At 45.4% G+C, this 19112-nt stretch overlaps 1 protein-coding gene across 11 annotated transcripts in view; it reads left to right on the top strand.

The window, feature by feature from the left end:
* PTPN5 (protein tyrosine phosphatase non-receptor type 5) overlaps nt 1-19112 on the top strand; it is a 71956-nt gene that overhangs the window by 49981 nt on the left and 2863 nt on the right. For 9 of the 11 annotated variants that reach the window (XM_082194041.1, XM_082194038.1, XM_082194036.1 and 6 more), the window contains 6 exons: nt 1045-1129; nt 3707-3786; nt 4701-4838; nt 9339-9449; nt 16028-16188; nt 18992-19105. In XM_082194041.1, the coding sequence (XP_082050167.1) occupies nt 1045-1129; nt 3707-3786; nt 4701-4838; nt 9339-9449; nt 16028-16188; nt 18992-19105 (689 nt within the window). The remainder of the gene's footprint in view (nt 1-1044; nt 1130-3706; nt 3787-4700; nt 4839-9338; nt 9450-16027; nt 16189-18991; nt 19106-19112) is intronic. The other 2 variants (XR_014212651.1, XM_082194034.1) reach the window with 2 other exon arrangements.

Below are 19112 nucleotides of genomic sequence, written 5' to 3'. Positions count from 1 at the left end.
TGTGTGTTCCTTAGTGAGTATTTTCAGAAGCATTTTAATATTCTTTTTTTTTTTTAAAGAGACTCTCTCCCAGGAATCTAGGAATCTGATTTTGGAGTGTAAAAAATAAAAAATAACTAGAAATGTCACATCCCATCTGTCAGGGGTACAGGGACAGAGGCACAGGGAAGGCAGGAAATGGAGAGCGATGGAGAGGAATCCCAGGAGAGCGAGGAAGAGGATAGCAATGACGCAGGGGATTCCATGAGTCTCTCCAGCGAATCAGAGGATTCCCAGAAAAGGGCGCCTGTGGTAAGGGCAAGGGGAGCCCCAGGGGGAAAGTGTCAGGAGCGGGGGGCCAGCAGGGGACCCCAAAGCGGCCGCTGGGAATCAGGGCCAGCCTCCCCGCCAGAGCGCAGTGAGGGAGGGGGAGGTTCCAGTGTGTCAGAGGGAGCAGCTCCGGCGTCAGAGAAAGGGGAGGGATCAGAGCAAGCAGTTGTCCCGGAAGGGGAGGAAGGCAGTGAGGGGAGTAGCATAACTGTCAAAAGGAAGGTCAGAAGTTGGGCGCGCGCGCCAAGTTCAAATGAGGAGGCGTGCGGGAGAACAGGGAGCCCGGAGGAGGAGGGGCCAGGACCCAAAGCCCGCAGGAGGGGGCAGGAGCAGTCTGGAGACTCCGCTTCAGGAGAAAGCAGGAGGGGAGGAACCCCGACGGGCAGAAAGACCCTGCGGAAAAGGAAAGAGAGAAAGAGGTGGAGCAGCGTTAGCTTATTAAACTGGTGTAGGGGAGGTACCGATTCAGAGGGGACTTCTAATGTCTAGGAGAAAGAGACGCGGGGCTGCACGCCTCGGTTGTGGAACCAATAATGAACTGCAATAAACATCCTTGTATATAAGAAGAGCTTGGCGTTGGTCTTTTGTGAGCTGAGACCTGAGGCAGCCCTGACACTATCTTTGAGCTAATTTCATTGCTGCCACTACTTCACATTCAAAGGAAAACAACAGGATTCTGCTTCTTCCTGTCCCTTCAGAATCTGTTAATGGCTCATATTGTGCATCTTTCAACAGGAAATTCCGATGAACTTTGTTGATCCAAAGGAATATGATATTCCAGGTTTGGTCCGAAAGAATCGCTACAAAACAATTCTCCCAAGTAAGCACCATAGCCACGTTACAGCTGTTCGTCAAGCTGAAGTTTCTTGCACTGTGTGATATTGAAGTGTGTGAAATTGCACATGATTGTGAGCTTTTAAAAAACACTTGAAAGACGATGGAATAAGCTTTGCTATCCTTGTGCTTGGTATTTTTTTATGCCGCTTTCATTCATGGATTCTCTTGATGGGCATCAGGGGGGAAGTGAGGCCTCTGACAAAAAGCCAGCTGTATCTCTGAAGTGGCCACATCAACAAGTAAATGTAGTTTCCGATTGGCCAGGCAGAACCACTGAGTAACAAGGATCTTCCACAAAGTACTTTCTTATGCCATCGGTCTGTTTACTTGGGAAGCCGCCTTATACCACCTCAGGCCTATGGTTCCAGCTAGCTCAGTATTTTCCACACTGACTGATAGGGGCTCCACAGGGTTTCAAACAGGAGTCTTTTCCTAGGGACACCAGGGATTGAACCAGCAGCATTCTGCGTGCAAAGCATTTGCTCTGCCACTGAGCTTTAGTCTAACCTTGCGTTGCCTCTTCTTGCTGGCAGCTGCTTTTCAAGGTCTTACACAAAGGTTTCTGCTGCCAGAAACCCTTTAACTAGAGACAATTGAACTGAATTGTGTGTGTCTTCTATATGCAAACATCTGGGCTGTATGCTGTTTGCTTTTACCCCTTTTTCATACAACAGAGTCGGCCCTACAACCTACTTAGTTATTTGCAACTTCTAAAGACCTTTTGAATAATACAGAAACTGAAAGCCGAAAGCCTTGCTGATGTTTGGTATGGAAACCCCCCCCACACACACATAACTGACACAATATAATCAGTTCATTTTTATTATTTTGCGGTTTTGTTTTTCTCGTTTCTCCCTCAGTATATACAGATGATTGAGGGATCATGAGGAGGACGCCTGATTTTCATTTTGTTTAGTTAGGCACATGCAAGGGTAGGTCTGAGTGGTTTGTAATGATTTCATTGGAACTTGGGCAGCACTGCAGCAAATCCTTGTGCCAGCGTACTGGTAAGATTGCTGGTAATGGAGAGGTCTTGGCAAGCTTTCGGATTTCTTTGGGAGAGAAGGAGATTTTGCAGAGGAAGGTCAGCATTGCTAGCCTCTGTAACTTTGCATGGTACTTTCACAAAAGCAAGGGGCAGGGAGCTTTTTGCCCCAAGGAACGTACAGTCTGAAATAGGATACAGAAGAGAAAGGGGAAGTATGTGTAGCAAGGGATAATGGTTACCAAAGCCTGTGCCTTCCTCTTGCCATGCTCCCAGTGTTTCTTCTGCTGCAAAGCCAGCCTGTACAGTCCCACACAACCACCTGCCAATCAATCTGTTGCTATATCTGTGTGAGCTGCGTGTCTTGAGGAGGACAGGGAGAGGCCATGAAGGACGGCTCTAAGCCGTATGTGTGCATGTGGCTCTGAGGACTTGGTCTATTTCAGTTAAACTCGACATCCTTTTCTTATTGCAGCTTCATATTCAAGGACAGCAATCACTTGATTAGTAAAGTTGCCTGCAAAGTGGAATGTGTTGCTTTTGAGGAAGGAGAAATATTCAAGGTTGTCTAAAACAGATGTTCACTCTAGTTAAAATGAAAGGTAAACAGGCACTTAACTTAATGATCAGTTGCCTGCAACTCTACAGTTAATTGCAGTTACTGAGAGAAATGATAATAGTCTTTAATTCAGCTAATTTATATTTCTTTTGTAGGAAATATCTTTTGCAGATTTACAAATTTGTTGTGGAATTCTGAAAAAACCCCAGAAAGAATCAGCGTCTTTTGAGGAAGCTGGTTGCCTGCTTTATGTTCTTGTCTCAAAAGTGCCAGCCTAAATGGATGAAAATGGCCAATTTCAAAGAGGCCCAAATCCAAGCTCCATCCTCTAAAAGGTTCCAGAATTCTAGTGCAAAGGAACACCTCTGCCTTTGCACTGGTACTGGGACCAAGCCTGCCCACTGTAGTAGCAAGCCATCATGGCTGACACCAGTAAAAAGCCTCTGTGCGGAGCAGCAAGAAAATAAATAGCATTTTTTAAAAAAACTGGAGAAAGAGGCAGTGTCACAAAGGCATTGTAATGGGTGCAGAAGTAGCTTGCTTCCCCAGCATTGGTGCAATGTTGCTGTCCATATGGTCTGCTTACTGCCATAAGATGTAGTGACGTATTTTTGCCTTAGATGGCTTTATAAATCCATGGTGGATAGATCTGTCAATAGCTACTAGCCATGATGTCTAAATGGAACACCTGCATTCTTCTGAGGTAGTATGCCACTGGATACCAGTTCCTCTGGGTGCATTCAAGTCGTACCTGGGCTTCTCAGAAGCATCTGGATGGCCGCCTGGGGGAAGCAGAGTAGACTTACCAAGGCTTTTGATCTGATCCGCCAGGGCTACTGCTACATTTTTAGGATCAAATCTTTGGATGATTTGACATTGCCACAGTGTTTCTCACCAAGGGTTCGTTGCCCATTATTTTTCTGCGGTCGTGGACAGCTGTGCAGTTCATAGAGTACAGAAGGGTATCATGCTTCCTTGTAGCACATAACTCTTAGACTCTTGCTTTGGTTTTCCAGATCCTCACAGCAGAGTGTGCCTTACCTCAGACGATCAAGATGATCCCCTGAGCTTTTACATCAATGCCAACTACATCAGGGTAAGAGCTAAGCAATCCTGAAGGGTTTTCCGCGTAAGTGGGTTTCAATTATTCACGAACAGCTGCAAAATTCAATAGATCACTATTCCCACCCCAAAACACACCTTGTAGTCTTTAAAAACACTTGCAATTGTTTTGGATACCAGCTGTTGTTACTTCAGTATCAGAGAATGACACCAGCCCTCTTTACTGTCCCTAAGGACATTTCCCTGGTTCATATAGGCCCTGCACTTGAACTTGGAGCTTATTTGGTAGCAGTTGACACAACTCAGACAGAGAACTTATATATGAGCTGTAGGCTCCATCTACTCCTGGCTCCGAGCCAGACCCTGATCTGGGCAGATGCTTACATATCCTTCCTCCTTCTTCCCACAAGTAACCTCATGCAGCTATCTAGCTACTTCAACAGCAGCTCTGAAGCTTCTGCCTGGCATTTCTTCTGCTTTGTCCCTGTGGGTCAAGGGTGGTTCTGGGAGCCAGCCAGGAACCTGTGGAGACCTTTGGTGGGGATGTCTGGATCCAGCAGTTCAGAAGGGCTGTTGGTGGTGTGGAAATCTTGCTCCCCTTGCACCTTCTCCAAGGAGACCTCAGATTTCAAGGCCTGGGCAGTGCTGAACCCTGAGGGTCTAACACAGCTCCTGGGCTCCAGCAAAACCAAAAAGAGCATAATCGAGCTTGGTTTAACCATGCTTCTTGCATAGCATAAATGCTTCCATTGCCATAGCAACCATTGCTGCTTGTATAAATTGAAGTTGTGCCTTCTGTCCTTGGCTTGTGTGTGGTGGGGGGAGGTGGGAGAAGGAGTGCACTAGCACATTTATTTTTGATTTGCTAAGTGTCCTTGGGTAAAAGACTGGAGAACTGAGGTCTGTGCACAGCTCAACACTAATGAACCCTTGTTGCTTTGTTGGCAGGGCTATAGAGGAGAAGAAAAGGTGTACATTGCTACTCAGGGACCCATAGTTAATACTGTCAGTGATTTCTGGAGAATGGTGTGGCAGGAGCGTTCTCCAATTATTGTCATGATTACCAATATAGAAGAGATGAATGAGGTAATGCTGAGTCTCTGCTCTTTATCCCATGTTGTAATTGATGTTTCCACAGTGGATGCCTGAGCCATGGGAAATGATTGAATAAAATATGGTTCCATTCATGAAGCTAGTTTGCTTTGTAAATTACCTCAGTAGTCATGGTTTGGAGTGCTTTAAAAAGGCGTGATGAGCAAAACATCAGCACACATGTAAGCCCCATCCCAACATTGAAGAAGGTGAATAATACATTTGTTACTTGTTTGTTGTGAGATTGAAATGACTTTCCCAAAGGCAATGGTTGCTGTGTTTTCCCAGCACTTAATTATGTTATTAGGGAAGTATGATTTCTACCCTTATAGCGCTCCAGTTGCAAGGATGAATGCTGATTAGAAATGGTCGCTGATCCCCGCTTCTCGGGTGGGCAGTGCTTGCAGTCCAGCCCAGCTCAGCAGGACATGGGAGGAAGAGGGTGATCCCTCCCTCCTTTGCAGCAGTCCTGGCCATGGAGGATGCTGGGCTTGCCCACCAAAACCTATAATTTGAATGGGCTAGTCACAGCCTTCAGGGTGGGAAGAGCATCAGCAGTGGACCAGAGGGAGCAAAGCGTCTCTCTGGCCCAGCACTGCAGCTTAAAAGGCCAGCTGCACTCTCTTCAAGCGGTGCAGTCAGTGGCAGATCAACCCGCTCACCCACCGAGTAATTGGGTCTGTTGATCCTTGTTCATAAACTTGCTTTGGATGCATTTGGTCACTATATTCAGGGCCAGGAAGGAATTTGCCTGGAAACAAATTTAGACCATCTGGGGTTTTTGCCTTCCTCATAGGAATCACCACAACTGTTGGTAGGGTAGATAAGGCATTGGGTTGAATCCTGTAGTCTTATTTCTGGAAGGGGATGAAGTGGTTCGTCACCCCCTTCCCCTTCAGCAGGTGCAATATCTCAGGGTCCTCCAATAAAGGAATCTAGGTGGAAGTTCTGTCCTGAAGCCTATAGGAGAGCAGATGGGCCATAGAACTTCCAGAGGGCAGCTTAGAGGACCAGCTTAGTTGACTCACGTCTTGAGGCACGATCCTGAAAATCTCCAGCCAACAGGCAGGAGTATCAACCAGAAAGAACACCCAATGCCTAAGCCAAACCTACCTGCATCTGTAATCAATAATGTTGTAGCCATTTTCAATCCAAGAACTTTGTTGTGCCCGTTTGTCCACCAGTTGTTCTCGCCTCGTTCCTTCCCGTGCCCTAGTTTCTCTGGATGGGGTGCTGAAGAAGGCATCATCTATGACTGGGTTAGGTATTCCTCCTGCCCAGGAGAGGCAGGGAACCTTGTGATCAGCATTTATGTAACAACCTGGTTATGTTTATGTCTCTCCATTTTAGCTCTTTGCCTCATCCAGGACAGAGCTCTGACTCTGCTCTTGTTTTGCTTAATCTCTTCTACATTTCTTTAGCACATTTTTCTTTTCCATATCCAATTCTCTTTCCCTTAATTTTTTAAAAGTTATTTCTCTCTCTTCTCTGCCATTTCCTCTTCTCCTTCCTTTCCTACTCAGCTCCCTAGTGGTAATTCCACTACACACCATTGTTCATGTCACATGGGATAACAGTGTGACTGTTCCAGATCCTAGCCAAGCCACCTTTATAGAGTTGATACTTATCAGCAGATATGATCTACTCTATAGGATCCTCCAATCTCTCTGTCGCATGGAGCTCCTGGAAGGTTCCTCTCTAGTTGGAGTCCCAACCTACTTTGGAGGGTGAGATCAAATCTCTCGCTATGTGGGATTCTGTGCTAGCAAGGGTAGGGTAGGTATCAAAGCTGTTCACATGCTTATTTACCTCTCCTGGGGTAACAAGGACTTGCTCCATTCATGGGTGGGTGCCTCACTTACCCATCTGGATAAAAGTACACAGTGAGTACCCAAACTTACATTTCCCTCCCCTTAAAGTGAGCTGCCTCCAAGTTCTGCTGTCACTGATGTCATTTTCCCGACATCTGTTTTGCTTCCAGGTTAGCAACTGGGCAGTTGACACCCCTTAGGAGTCTGGATTTAACCCTGTTGTTTCTAGCTGCTGCTATTTCTACTTGAGGCATTGGCATATTGCAGTATGGATTGCTATGCAAAACCTAGCTGAGCAACTGTTTGACTTAATCGGTTTGATAAATTCTGTGAATCTGTGAATCAATTCTGTGGGCAAAAGAGCTTAATAGATCACGGTCAGCTACCATTTTTCTTCCAATCTATCCACCGCAACTTGTATCTGCAGTGCTACTTGGATGTTACCAAGGAGATAGGAAAGCTGTGCAACTTAACGGCACATGCGCACTCACTTTTTCCAAAAGACACATTTGGTTAGAAGTCATTCATTAATCACAAAAGTCTAGTAAATGCCATCAGTCTCTGTACTAACAAAAGATATGATTGAGCGCAATGTTTCATTGATACCTCTTATTTCAAGAATAAAATCATGCCATGAGACTCTGATATAAATATAGGCTACAGTCCCCTTCTTGTTAGCATCCCTGCTCTGATGTTTCTCTCCCCCCACCCCCACCCCTGCCAGCTTCAAATTATTATATGAACACTATGTCTTAAAAATGTGTCGACGCAGAGCTGAAACCTTTGTTATGCCATGATGCTTGAGAAAGAGTCTTTGTGTTCCTGCTATATACGTTCAATAATGCAAGGATTAGTGGCTCACTATTCCAGCACTTTTGTCAGGTCTAATCTGAACTGACAGACAGCCCACGGAAATGTGTGGGTGTTCTTCATTTCAGCTGCTTGGAGTCTGAGCTATAGATAGTTACTAGCACATTTGTCAGTTTTTACAATGGATGAGTGCTATTGTAGCATGGAGGGACTGCGTCGAGGCGGGGGAACAGAATTGTGAAAATTTGACTCATGAAATGGTAGTGACAAATTTTCCCACTGGTGTAAACCGGTGGTGCGGCTTACATGCAAAGGTGCAGCAGCAGTGTATGCTAAAGAAAAATGTGGATATTCTGTATTATCTCCGTTATTTAACTTTTATTTGGCCTCCGTTCATTACATTTATCCTGGAGGCCTAGACAGTTCCTTTGCAAGAAACCATGTGGGGGGTCCGTCATTTTATGAGTTCCCCCTTGCAAATGGCACTGAGTCATGAATCATGGATAGAAATGCTCATAAGGTTATGGGCATGGCTCATATGGCACCTTTACCAAGCAGTGTGGTTGAAACATATAAGATTTGCCATAAGAGTACAAATATACCTTAAAGACTGAGATGAACAAACCATACAACCCTGAGATAGAAGGTAGTTGTTGTTTTTTAGGTGTTTAGTTGTGTCCGACTCTTCGTGACCCCATGGACCAGAGCACGCCAGGCACTCCTGTCTTCCACCGCCTCCCGCAGTTTCGTCAAATTCATGTTGGTAGTTTCGAGAACATTGTCCAACCATCTCATCCTCTGTCGTCCCCTTCCTCTTGTGCCCTCAATCTTTCCCAACATCAGGGTCTGTTCCAGGGAGTCTTCTCATGAGGTGGCCAAAGTATTGGAGCCTCAGCTTCAGGATCTGTCCTTCCAGTGAGCACTCAGGGCTGATTTCCTTAAGAATGGAGAGGTTTGATCTTCTTGCAGTCCATGGGACTCTCAAGAGTCTCCTCCAGCACCATAATTCAAAAGCATCAATTCTTAGGCGATCAGCCTTCTTTATGGTCCAGCTCTCACTTCCATACATCACTACTGCGAAAACCATAGCTTTAACTATACGGACCTTTGTCGGCAAGGTGATGTCTCTGCTTTTTAAGATGTTGTCTAGGTTTGTCATCACTTTTCTCCCAAGAAGCAGGCGTCTTTTAATTTTGTGACTGCTGTCACCATCTGCAGTGATCATGGAGCCGAAGAAGGTAAAATCTGTCACTGCCTCCATTTCTTCCCCTTCTATGGAGGCAGTGACAGATTTTACCTTCTTGGGCTCCATGATCACTGCAGATGGTGAAGGTAAAGGAACCTTTATGTCTCTTGATAACTGAGTGGGATACTGAGGGTACCTTTTTATCTACTTACACTTTGACGTGCTTTCAAACTGCTAGGTGGGCAGGAGCAGGGACCGAGCAATGGGAGCTCACCCCATCGCAGGGATTCGAACCATTGACCTTCTGATCGGCAAGTCCTAGTCTCTGTGGTTTAACCCACAGCGCCACCCGCGTCCCTCATTCTGCTCTAGCAGACACTAATTCAGTCTGAATGAGATCAGGTTTTGGCTACAAATTCTGGCCATTTTGGTTTGTATGCTTCTGCACACACACACACACCCCACCCTGCTTTACGCAATATCCGGCCTGAAGAAGAGTCCTGCAAAACCCAAAACCTTGCCCCCTATTTTGTGACAGATTGATTGATCCTTAAAGAAGTTGTTATTGTAGATTTTGGAGTTATGTCGCTTATTTTGCTTTTTAAGTGTACTTTTTTTTAGTACAGCAAAGTCACTCCTGTGTCAGCCGATAGCTTATTATATATGTATGGTTTATATTTTTTTCAGAAATGTACGGAATACTGGCCAGAAGAACAGGTTACCTATGAAGGAATTGAAATCACAGTTAAAAGAGTTATACAAGCAGACGATTACCGGTTAAGGCTTATTACCCTAAAGGTAAGATCACTCAGGTATATGTGGAGCTGCATGAAAAAGGCCTTTCCAGGGTTGCTCATAAAGTTGCCATTTTATATCCAGCCTATAAAACACAGCTGAAACACCACTTTTCATTACTGCACTGATTATGTGTCTGTCTGGTTTCCAACCATGTAAGCAATATAGTAATGAAAGCAGTCAGGTATTTTAGATTGAATGTGTGCAGCTCAAAGACTTTCCAGCCACTTGTGCTCATCCAGCGGAAGAATTCTGTGAGTCATTCCACACAATTCTAGCACCGGTCATTTATTACGGCATGCTTGCTCAGTAAATGTTCATTATGTACATTGACTAGCCTCTAAATGCAGGAATCACCAGCCTGGCACCCACAGGCATCGCATTGGTGGGCCTTACAATGGGGGGGGGGCAGGGTTCGGAAACAGCAGGCCCTTCCTTCAGCCATAGGGGGGATTTTCTGAATTATGTGGGTAATTCAGAAATTACTTGGACAGAGAGGGAGAGATATATGTGTGGTCTGTTTGCATGTGTGGTCTGTGTGTGAGAGGCAGCAAGGTGTGTATGGCTATGTCAGTGTGAAGTTATAGTGTGTGTGTGTGTGAGAGAGAGAGAGAGAGAGAGTGCCCCATAGTCCGTATGGGTGTGGTGAGTGTATTCCTGTGCTCTGTGTGCAATAGTGGGTGTGGTATGCCTATCTTGTGTATTTTTTCTGGTCCTGGGGAATGCTCTCTGTTGGTAAACAGCAACAACAGCAGCAGCAGCAGTATTGTGTGTCATGGAGATGTGTCAATATTGTGTGATCTCCACAATCAGGACCATCAGGACACAGGTGACTTCCCACAGCATGCATGAGGTTGTCAGGAGGAGGTAGATATGACAGCTACCACAACACTTTCTCGAAATTGGAAATGTGTTTGCTGGTCCAATAAGGTTTGCAACCCCTGATCTAAATGTATGGCTTTAATAATAATAATAATAATAAATTTTATTTATATCCCGCCCTCCCCAGCCGAAGCCGGGCTCAGGGCGGCTAACAACAATAAAACAGTACAAAGGTACAACATAAACAACATTCTAAAATCATTCATTATAAAAATTAATTAATTCAAGCCACTAGCAACCATTGGGCCAGAGCTCTGCGAAGATTGCCGAGGGAGGGAGTCAGGCTGTGCCCTGGCCAAAGGCCTGGTGGAACAGCTCTGTCTTGCAGGCCCTGCGGAAGGATGTCAAGTCCCGCAGGGCCCTGGTCTCTTGTGACAGAGTGTTCCACCAGATCGGAGCCACAGCCGAAAAAGCCCTGGCTCTAGTTGAGGCCAGCCTAACTTCTCTGTGGCCTGGGACCTTCAAGATGTTTTTATTTGAAGACCGTAGGTTTCTCTGTGGGGCATACCAGGAGAGGCGGTCCCGTAGGTACGAGGGTCCTAGGCCATATAGGGCTTTAAAGGTTAAAACCAGCACCTTAAACCTGATCCTGTACTCCACCGGGAGCCAGTGCAGCTGGTATAGCACCGGGTGAATGTGATCTCGCAGCGAAGACCTCGTAAGGAGTCTCGCTGCAGCATTCTGCACCCGCTGGAGTTTCTGGGTCAGTCTCAAGGGCAGCCCCACGTAGAGCGAGTTACAATAATCCAGTCTGGAGGTGACCGTCGCGTGGATCACAGTGGCTAGGTCAGGGCGAGAGAGGTAAGGAGCCAACTGCTTAGCTTGGCGGAGATGGAAAAATGCCGCCTTTGTTATAGCTGCAATCTGCGCCTCCATGGAAAGGGAGGTGTCGAAGATTACACCCAAACTCTTAACGGACGGTGCTGGCACTAATTGCGCCCCCGCAAGAGATGGGAGTTGCCCCCCCAATCCCATATCGCCCCGTCCCAGCCACAGGACCTCTGTCTTCGAAGGATTTAGCTTCAACCGGCTCCCACGTAACCATCCAGCCACAGCTTCCAAACATCTGGTCAGTGTGTCTGGGGCCGAGTCAGGATGGCCATCCATCAACAGATAGAGTTGGGTGTCATCGGCATACTGATGACAACCCAGCCCAAAACTCCGAACAAGCTGGGCGAGGGGGCGCATAAAGATGTTGAAAAGCATCGGGGAGAGTATCGCGCCCTGAGGTACTCCACACACCAAGGAGTGGCGCGATGACAATTCCCCCCCAAGCGCCACCCTCTGTCCCCGACCAGAGAGAAACGAGCGCAGCCATTGAAGGACTGTGCCCTGGATCCCCACGTCGGTAAGGCGGTGGTCCAAAAGTTCGTGATCGACCATGTCGAAAGCTGCTGATAGATCTAGAAGAATCAGCAGCCCTGACCCGCCTCGATCCAGCTGTCTACGAAGGTCATCTGTTAGGGCGACCAGAGCCGTCTCGGTCCCATGACCAGCGCGGAAGCCAGACTGGAATGGATCCAGAGCCAATGTTTCATCCAGAAACCCACCAAGCTGTTCAGCAACCGCTCTCTCAATCACCTTACCCAGGAACGGAAGATTCGAAACCGGGCGGTAATTGGATAGATCTAAAGGATCTAATGATGTTTTCTTTAAGAGCGGGCGCACCACTGCCTCCTTCAGATCCCCTGGGAATGTCCCCGTGCCAAGGGACAAATTGATGATATTCCCCAGGAGGGCCCGCACCTCGTCTGGACACGCTCTAATCAGCCAAGACGGGCACGGGTCGAGAGGACAAGTGGTGGGCTTTCCAGCTCGGAGGAGTCTGTCCACATCGGCTGGGGATATCCGGTCAAAGTGGTCCAATACTGGACCCGAGGACAGTCGAGGGGCCTCCAGTTCCTTTATTGTATCCAAATTGGCAGGGAGGTCATGGCGGAGCGACAAGACCTTCTCCGCAAAAAAGCTCGCAAATGCCTCACAGCCATGTGTCAATTTGTTATTTAAATTTGGCTGTCCCTCAAGGGACGTTAAAGACCTGATTATGCTAAATAATTGCGCTGGGCGAGAGCTAGCGGATGCAATGGAGGCCGAGAAGTATGACTTCTTAGCAGCCTTCACCGCCATCTCATAGGTTTTCATAAAAGCCCTATAAGATGTTCTTGAGGCTCCGTCACGGGCACCCCGCCATACTCGCTCTAGCCGTCTGAGGTCCCGCTTCATTTTCCGAAGCTCCTCGGTAAACCAGGGAGCCCGGTTTCTGCGGGGTCGCAGAGGGCGCTTAGGTGCGATCTCATCGATGGCTGCCAGGAGCTGGGCATTCCAGCCCTCAACAAGCTCAGTCAATGAGTCGCCAGGGGGAGCAAGGTCCCGCAAGGCTTGGCGGAATCTCTCGGGGTCCATCAGCCTCTGCGGGCGAGCCCAAATTGGCTCGCCACCTAAGCAGGGTGGGGGTGGAAAGTCAATCCTGGCTTTCAGAGCGTAGTGATCAGACCATGGCACCTTCGTCGGAGGAGACATGATCACATCTATACCGACGCCAAAGATCAAATCCAGCGTGTGGCCTGCTTGATGTGTGGGGCCCGAAACAAACTGGGAGAGCCCTAGTGTCGCCATGGAAGACACCAGGTCCAGAGCCTGTGAGGAGGGAGTGGCATCGGCATGGATGTTGAAGTCCCCCAATACCAATAGGTTAGGGAACTCCAAGGCCCAGCCGGCCACCGCCTCCAGCAGGCCTGACAGGGTGGCTGCTGGTGCGCTAGGTGGCCGGTACACCAGCCAGACAGCCAAGCTCTCCTCGGAGCCCCACACTAGGCCAACACATTCGATGCCGGGGATCGATGGCGATGGTAGAGCCCTGAAAGGACAATCTTCCCGGATTAATAATGCCACCCCTCCCCCCCGGCCCACAGTCCGCGACTGGTGGAGGACAGAGAAACCCGGGGGCGCCATCTCTCGTAAGGTAACTGTTGCCCCTTCGCGCACCCAGGTCTCTGTCACACAAGCCAGGTCGACCCCCTGCGAGATAAAGAAATCTCGCAGGGTGGCGGTTTTATTGCCTATAGACCTGGCATTGCACAGCACCAGTGACGGAGGTGAGTAATCCTTGCTCACCCTACCCTCGTCCCTCGGGATGGGGCGCAGATTGGAAAGGGTACGAGCGTATCTTTAGAATAACAGCGGTGCTTGCACTATCCCATTCCAACATTTTTAGATTCCCCTTTGTCCCTTCTATTCAGTGTGCTTCACTAGCTGCAAAAAACGGGCAGAGGATTTTTTCTTAGCAACAAAAACCAGGGGTGGTTTATCAAAATGTTTTGAGGGTGGAAGTGAAGGCTGAGAGTTTCAAGAGAGAGCTCTAGAACAACAACCACCTGTTTAATTTTATCTTATTTACCTCTCAAAGATCTCAGTAAGGATTTTGTTCTCAGTTGTACAGTGGTACCTCGGGTTACATATGCTTCAGGTTACAGACACTTCAGGTTACAGACTCTGCTAACCCAGAAATAGTACCTCGGGTTAAGAACTTTGCTTCAGGATGAGAACAGAAATGGCTCAGCAGCAGCAGAGTGGTGGAGGTGGGAGGTGCCATTAGCTAAAGTGGTGCTTCAGGTTAAGAACAGTTTCAGGTTAAGAACGGACCTCCGGAACGAATTAAGTTCTTAACCCGAGGTACCACTGTATTTCAAAAAGCCATTATTATTATTATTATTATTATTATTATTATTATTATTATAGCTCATTAAGCTTGGTTTCCTTCCACTGTAACCTAAAGTCTACTGAGCCTTTTGTCGGTAAAGATTTGGGGGTCTTTTAAAGGATTTATAAAAGAGAAGTTGGATACAGTGTTGTTTTGTTGGAAGGTTTTAAGTGGTGTTAAAGACCAAACTACATTTTCAGCTGCCAACTATAATGCTTAATTTATCTTTATGTGTTCTCTGACTGAGTAACAGACCTCACAGCCTGACCTCCTGTGACCTGTTGCACTGGAAGCAAAGTGTTCAAGGCCACTTCTATTTGTGCTTCTGATTGTAAATGTTTGTAATGTTGTTGGGCCAGGGGCATGAGCAGGTATCCAGCTGCATAATGTCTGCAGTTGGGTGTCTTCAGTGCTGTTGTGCCACAGAGGCTCCTTCCAGCATCACCTTTGGTACAAATGGTGCTACACAGGACTCTTGCCCAATGCCATACAGAGCAACCAAGTGCAATCAGGATCCTTTCTCCCTCTTCTGCCAGCAACTATCATAAGCGTAATTGAATGACATATGGAGATTCATAAAACAGTAAATCTTCCACACTTCCCATAAGCAACATCTTCTGTCATAGTTAAATGATTTGTACAGTTGGAGTATTAAGTGTTGGTGGTTTCAGTTTCTCTCTGGGTTTTGTTTATTTACTAAATCCAAACTTCACTGGTCAAAATGCTTAGTGCTATGTATTTCCTTCAGGCCATTCCCACACATCAGAACGCCTAAAAATCAACTGCCCTCCAATAGTTATTAATGATTTCAACTGATTTAAAGCTTAAGATCATGAGAAGAGGCTGCTGGCTCAGGCCAATGGCCCGTCTAGTCAAGCATCTTGTTCTCACAGTGGCTGAAAGTTTATCTGTGGGAAACCAGCAAGCAGGATTTGAGCAGAAGAGCCCTCTCCCCTCCTGTAGTTTCCAGAAACTGGAATTAAGTTCAATCATTTAAGCTGGTCTTGTTGATTTAAGTTTTAGTACTAAATGTTGCTTTTCTTGGGCCCTTCCATAGATGCATATATTTGAAAGTAACTGTTTAGCACAGTGTAAAAATTCCCCATCAATGCCTAAAAGGTTGAAGCAAACATTCCATTGACCTCTTGTTCCAATCGGGCACAAGATTAAGCAGCCATAAAGTGAAGCAGGCTGAATTAATTAGCATGCCTGAAAACTGAGCAGCATATCTGTTGATTCAACAGGGGTATTATTATTATTTTTGAAAAAGAAAGCTTTATGTCTTACGCTTTCACAGAGAGTGACATGTGGTATGTGCAGTTAGAAATAGCTTTCTGTCTATTAGCTTATAAATATGATATATTTCCATTTATGTTCCCAATATTATTAAGAACATAATTATATTTTGAAAACAGCTCTTCAGTTTGCTGAATAGCAGCAAGAAAGTATGACCTCTGAAAAGTGTAAATTGCCTACATTGCCAGCATAGTATTGCAAGCCTTAATTTTACTCTGGTGTCATAATTTAGTCCAGGAGGCCATCTCAGGATAGCAGCAGAGTCAGTGTGGCTTTGCCAGCAATTGGCGTTAATTGTATATTTAAAGTTATTTATATACCATTCATGAAAGATAGCTGCAAAGATATTGTTGCAGTTTGCAATTTTAAATAAAGCAACACATCATTAAATCTGGGCAAAAAGACAGGAAAATATATAATTTTCAATAATAATAATAATTTTGGAATAAGAAGACTACATAGCACAACAGATCCTTATGCATCCTTGGGGAGAATGATGTAGCTTTAAGATAGGTTAAATAGTTCATCTTTATATTTAATTTTCTATCTTGTTATCAGTCCTTATTACACAAATCCCCTTTGAGAAGGGTTAGTAAACTGCATACCCCAAGAAAATGTTTTTTAAAACTCATTAGGGAGTCTCACCTTTTGCAAAATACCTTTTCTGGTTGCCTGTATAAATCTCTTTATAACTCTCTTATAGAAGGGTGAAGAAATAAGAAATCTGAAACACTACTGGTATACTTCTTGGCCAGATCAGAAGACTCCTGATCAAGCACCAGCCCTGTTGCAGCTGGTTCAGGAAGTGGAAGAGGCCACACAGTGTGCAGAAGAACAGAATGCTCCAATCATAGTTCACTGCAGGTAGCTTAATTATGCATGGTTAAACCACCATGAAGAGAGAGGAAAGAACATGGGAAGTTTTAAGGAAGTTGTCTTGTGTTAAAGTAACCTTCTCTCGCAATGCTGATCTAGAGAGTTCAGGTATCTGAAGAAGTGTGCATGCACACAAAAGCTCATACCAATAACAAATTTAGTTGGTCTCTAAGGTGCTACTGGAAGGATTTTTTTTATTTTGTTTTGACTATGGCAGACCAACACGGCTACCTACCTGTAACTAGAGAGTACAATTTATGCATGATCCACCTCCTGTGAAGTTCTGCTTTTAACTACTGTTCTGTTAGCCTATGTCAGGTAAGGTAGTGAGGAAGCATCTCTTGCTTCTAATTTGGCACTGGAACTTCAAAGAGAAGTCCCCCCCAAAAAAAAAAAACAACCCAAACAGAAGTATGGCCCCAGAAGCCTTTATGATGTGAAAACCTTATACCGACATTTTCACTTGAGTTTGTGCTGGAAGTGACCTGACTCTTTTATTGTCCCCATCTGCTGTGCAGATGGAATGGAAAACAGCGTGGGTTGCTTAATTAACCATGCAATGTGGGGAAACAGTCAGTTTAAAAGGGGGGGTAGAGATAGGCTCATTTAATTCTTTTTCCCAGGCTGGCAGTGACCCGGTTTCTGAGGTGAAGCTGCAGCCATTTCCCCCACCCCAATTCTGCCACTCATTTTTTGTAATGACATCCAGGTGACACTGAAGGAGTTTGCAGGTGAATCAACATTATACACATGTGTGCGCACACACAGAGAGAGATATATAGGGGAAATTATGCAAATTTGACCTTCTCATATATCATTCTCTAGGTGGAGTCCTGGGGTCACATGGTACATTCAATACATAGTGGACAGGAGTTCTCCTCCAATGTGAGAATTGCCCAGTTAGCATATGAACTGGATTCATATGAAGTGACTCATAGTCTCTGGGAAAGTCGCTGTTAATATTGAATGATCTATGTGCGTGAGCGAGAGGGAAGGAGAGAGATCAAGATCATCTTTATCCTAGTAAAAATTCATAGCTTTGTTCTTGGCCTGGGAGAGTGGGAACCAATGAGATCCCGGTGGCCTTAAATGTACTGTGCTGTATTAATGCACAAATATCAGTATGCCAAACCTCTTAAAGTAATCTTAAAAGTATATCTGCGTAATATAGCAAAATCAGTTTTCTAAAACAGCTTTTTGCCAGAATTCTCAGTTTATCCTGTGTTCACAAGTGCTGTGTCAATGTATCGTAACAGAATGCTATTTTATCCAGACTCCTAGCTGTCCAGTTTTGATGGTCCTCTTGTCCAATGCCCTTATCCCAGCCATTCAGATACATTTTGTAACTTGTTTAAATGAGGAAAGTACTGCTGCAAAATGCATGTAGCAACTGTCCTTAAAATAATACTCCATTATACAACATGCTTTGTCACTTTTGCTTCTCATTTTTCATTAAAATAATTTTAAAATAATAAATAGAATTTATCACTTGCTGCCACCCAGAAATGCAATACAAGAACAACTCTGGTCAATAACCAAAGATTAACCTGAAGAACAATATTGTTGCAGTGTTATAGACCAGGGGATCTTTTATTTTATTTTGGTGGTGGTTGGTGGAAATCAAATCAAATCTTGTGTCCTGTATACATCTCTATAGAGCTGGATGAAAAGACTGCCCACAAGTAGCATTTCCCCCGAGGGCACAGCTGGTGGCCAAAATTATCTAAGTGACAATGAATGAAAATCCATTTGAGATGCTACCGGCAGTTCTTGAGACCTGCAAAATGGGAAAAGCTCTTGGACTGAGGAGTAATTGTTATTTGCTGCTTCCATTATTTAAAGTGACATGTTGACATATCAGGCCTGACAGAAGCCAGATGGCTCACCTAACATCTGTCTGGCATTGCACCCTGTAACATTTTCCTCCAATCTATGTGGTAATCTTTCACTGAATATATATATGGCTGATGGTTAGAACATTATTTTCTGTCTTTTTCATTTCCTCAAATAAATGAGAACTGCTTATTCTGGATAAGGAAAACATCTTATTAAACTGTCTCTCTGCATACCAGATTCTCACAAACTCTCCTTATGGGGTACACAGAGGTTATGCCAACTGAGTTTCCACATATTCTGTAATGATGGGAGCAAAAACAAACAAACTAATACAGACACACCCCTTGCTTAATGGTTTAGGGCCAAATTAAATACATGTAAGATGCAAGTATACTCTGATTAACTGAGTCTTCTTATCTGTTACTGCTTTCTTCAAACCACACTTACCAAAGTAAAAAAAATCAGCTACTTAAAATTTGAAAACCTATCGCAGACCTAGGTATAGTTTCTGCCCACATTCTGGGCTGGCTGGCTGGCTTGCAGGGTTAAACCACAATTTACAACAAACTATGAACGCTTTGTTCTTCCCTTGCTGCTGACTGTGCCATGTGGGGGATGAAACAAGATAGAAGGCTTGTCCACATGTTCACCCGAACACAGACAGGTTCAGGCTCTCTCAACACACGTACAAGTGCAGGTGCGAAAGTGTACACTTGTTGATTTGTGTAGCTCAGGAATTTTGTACAAAGGTACACACACTATACTCGCTGATTGAATGTTACTGGTGAACATTCCTAGAGTCTGACTTGCCGTGAGGAGCGATCCTGAGCATGCAGCTTGTTTCTCTCCAGGGCTTTGTACATTTGGCAAGGGTACATCTGAAATACTAAGAGAATAATTGATGCTCTTTCTGAAGATTTCCACCTTCATTCTCTGTTCCTCTCTCTCTGGCCAGTGCAGGGATTGGTAGGACTGGCTGCTTCATCGCCACCAGCATTTGCTGCAAACAGTGGAAGAACGAGGGCGCAGTTGACATACTCAGAACAACCTGCCAACTACGGCTAGACAGGTGAGAG

The sequence above is a fragment of the Podarcis vaucheri genome, assembly GCF_965113315.1.
Source record: "Podarcis vaucheri genome assembly, chromosome: 1".
Lineage (NCBI taxonomy): Eukaryota > Metazoa > Chordata > Lepidosauria > Squamata > Lacertidae > Podarcis > Podarcis vaucheri.
The sequence above is the reverse complement of the archived record's forward strand: the minus strand, read 5'-3'. Positions and strand labels throughout refer to the sequence as shown.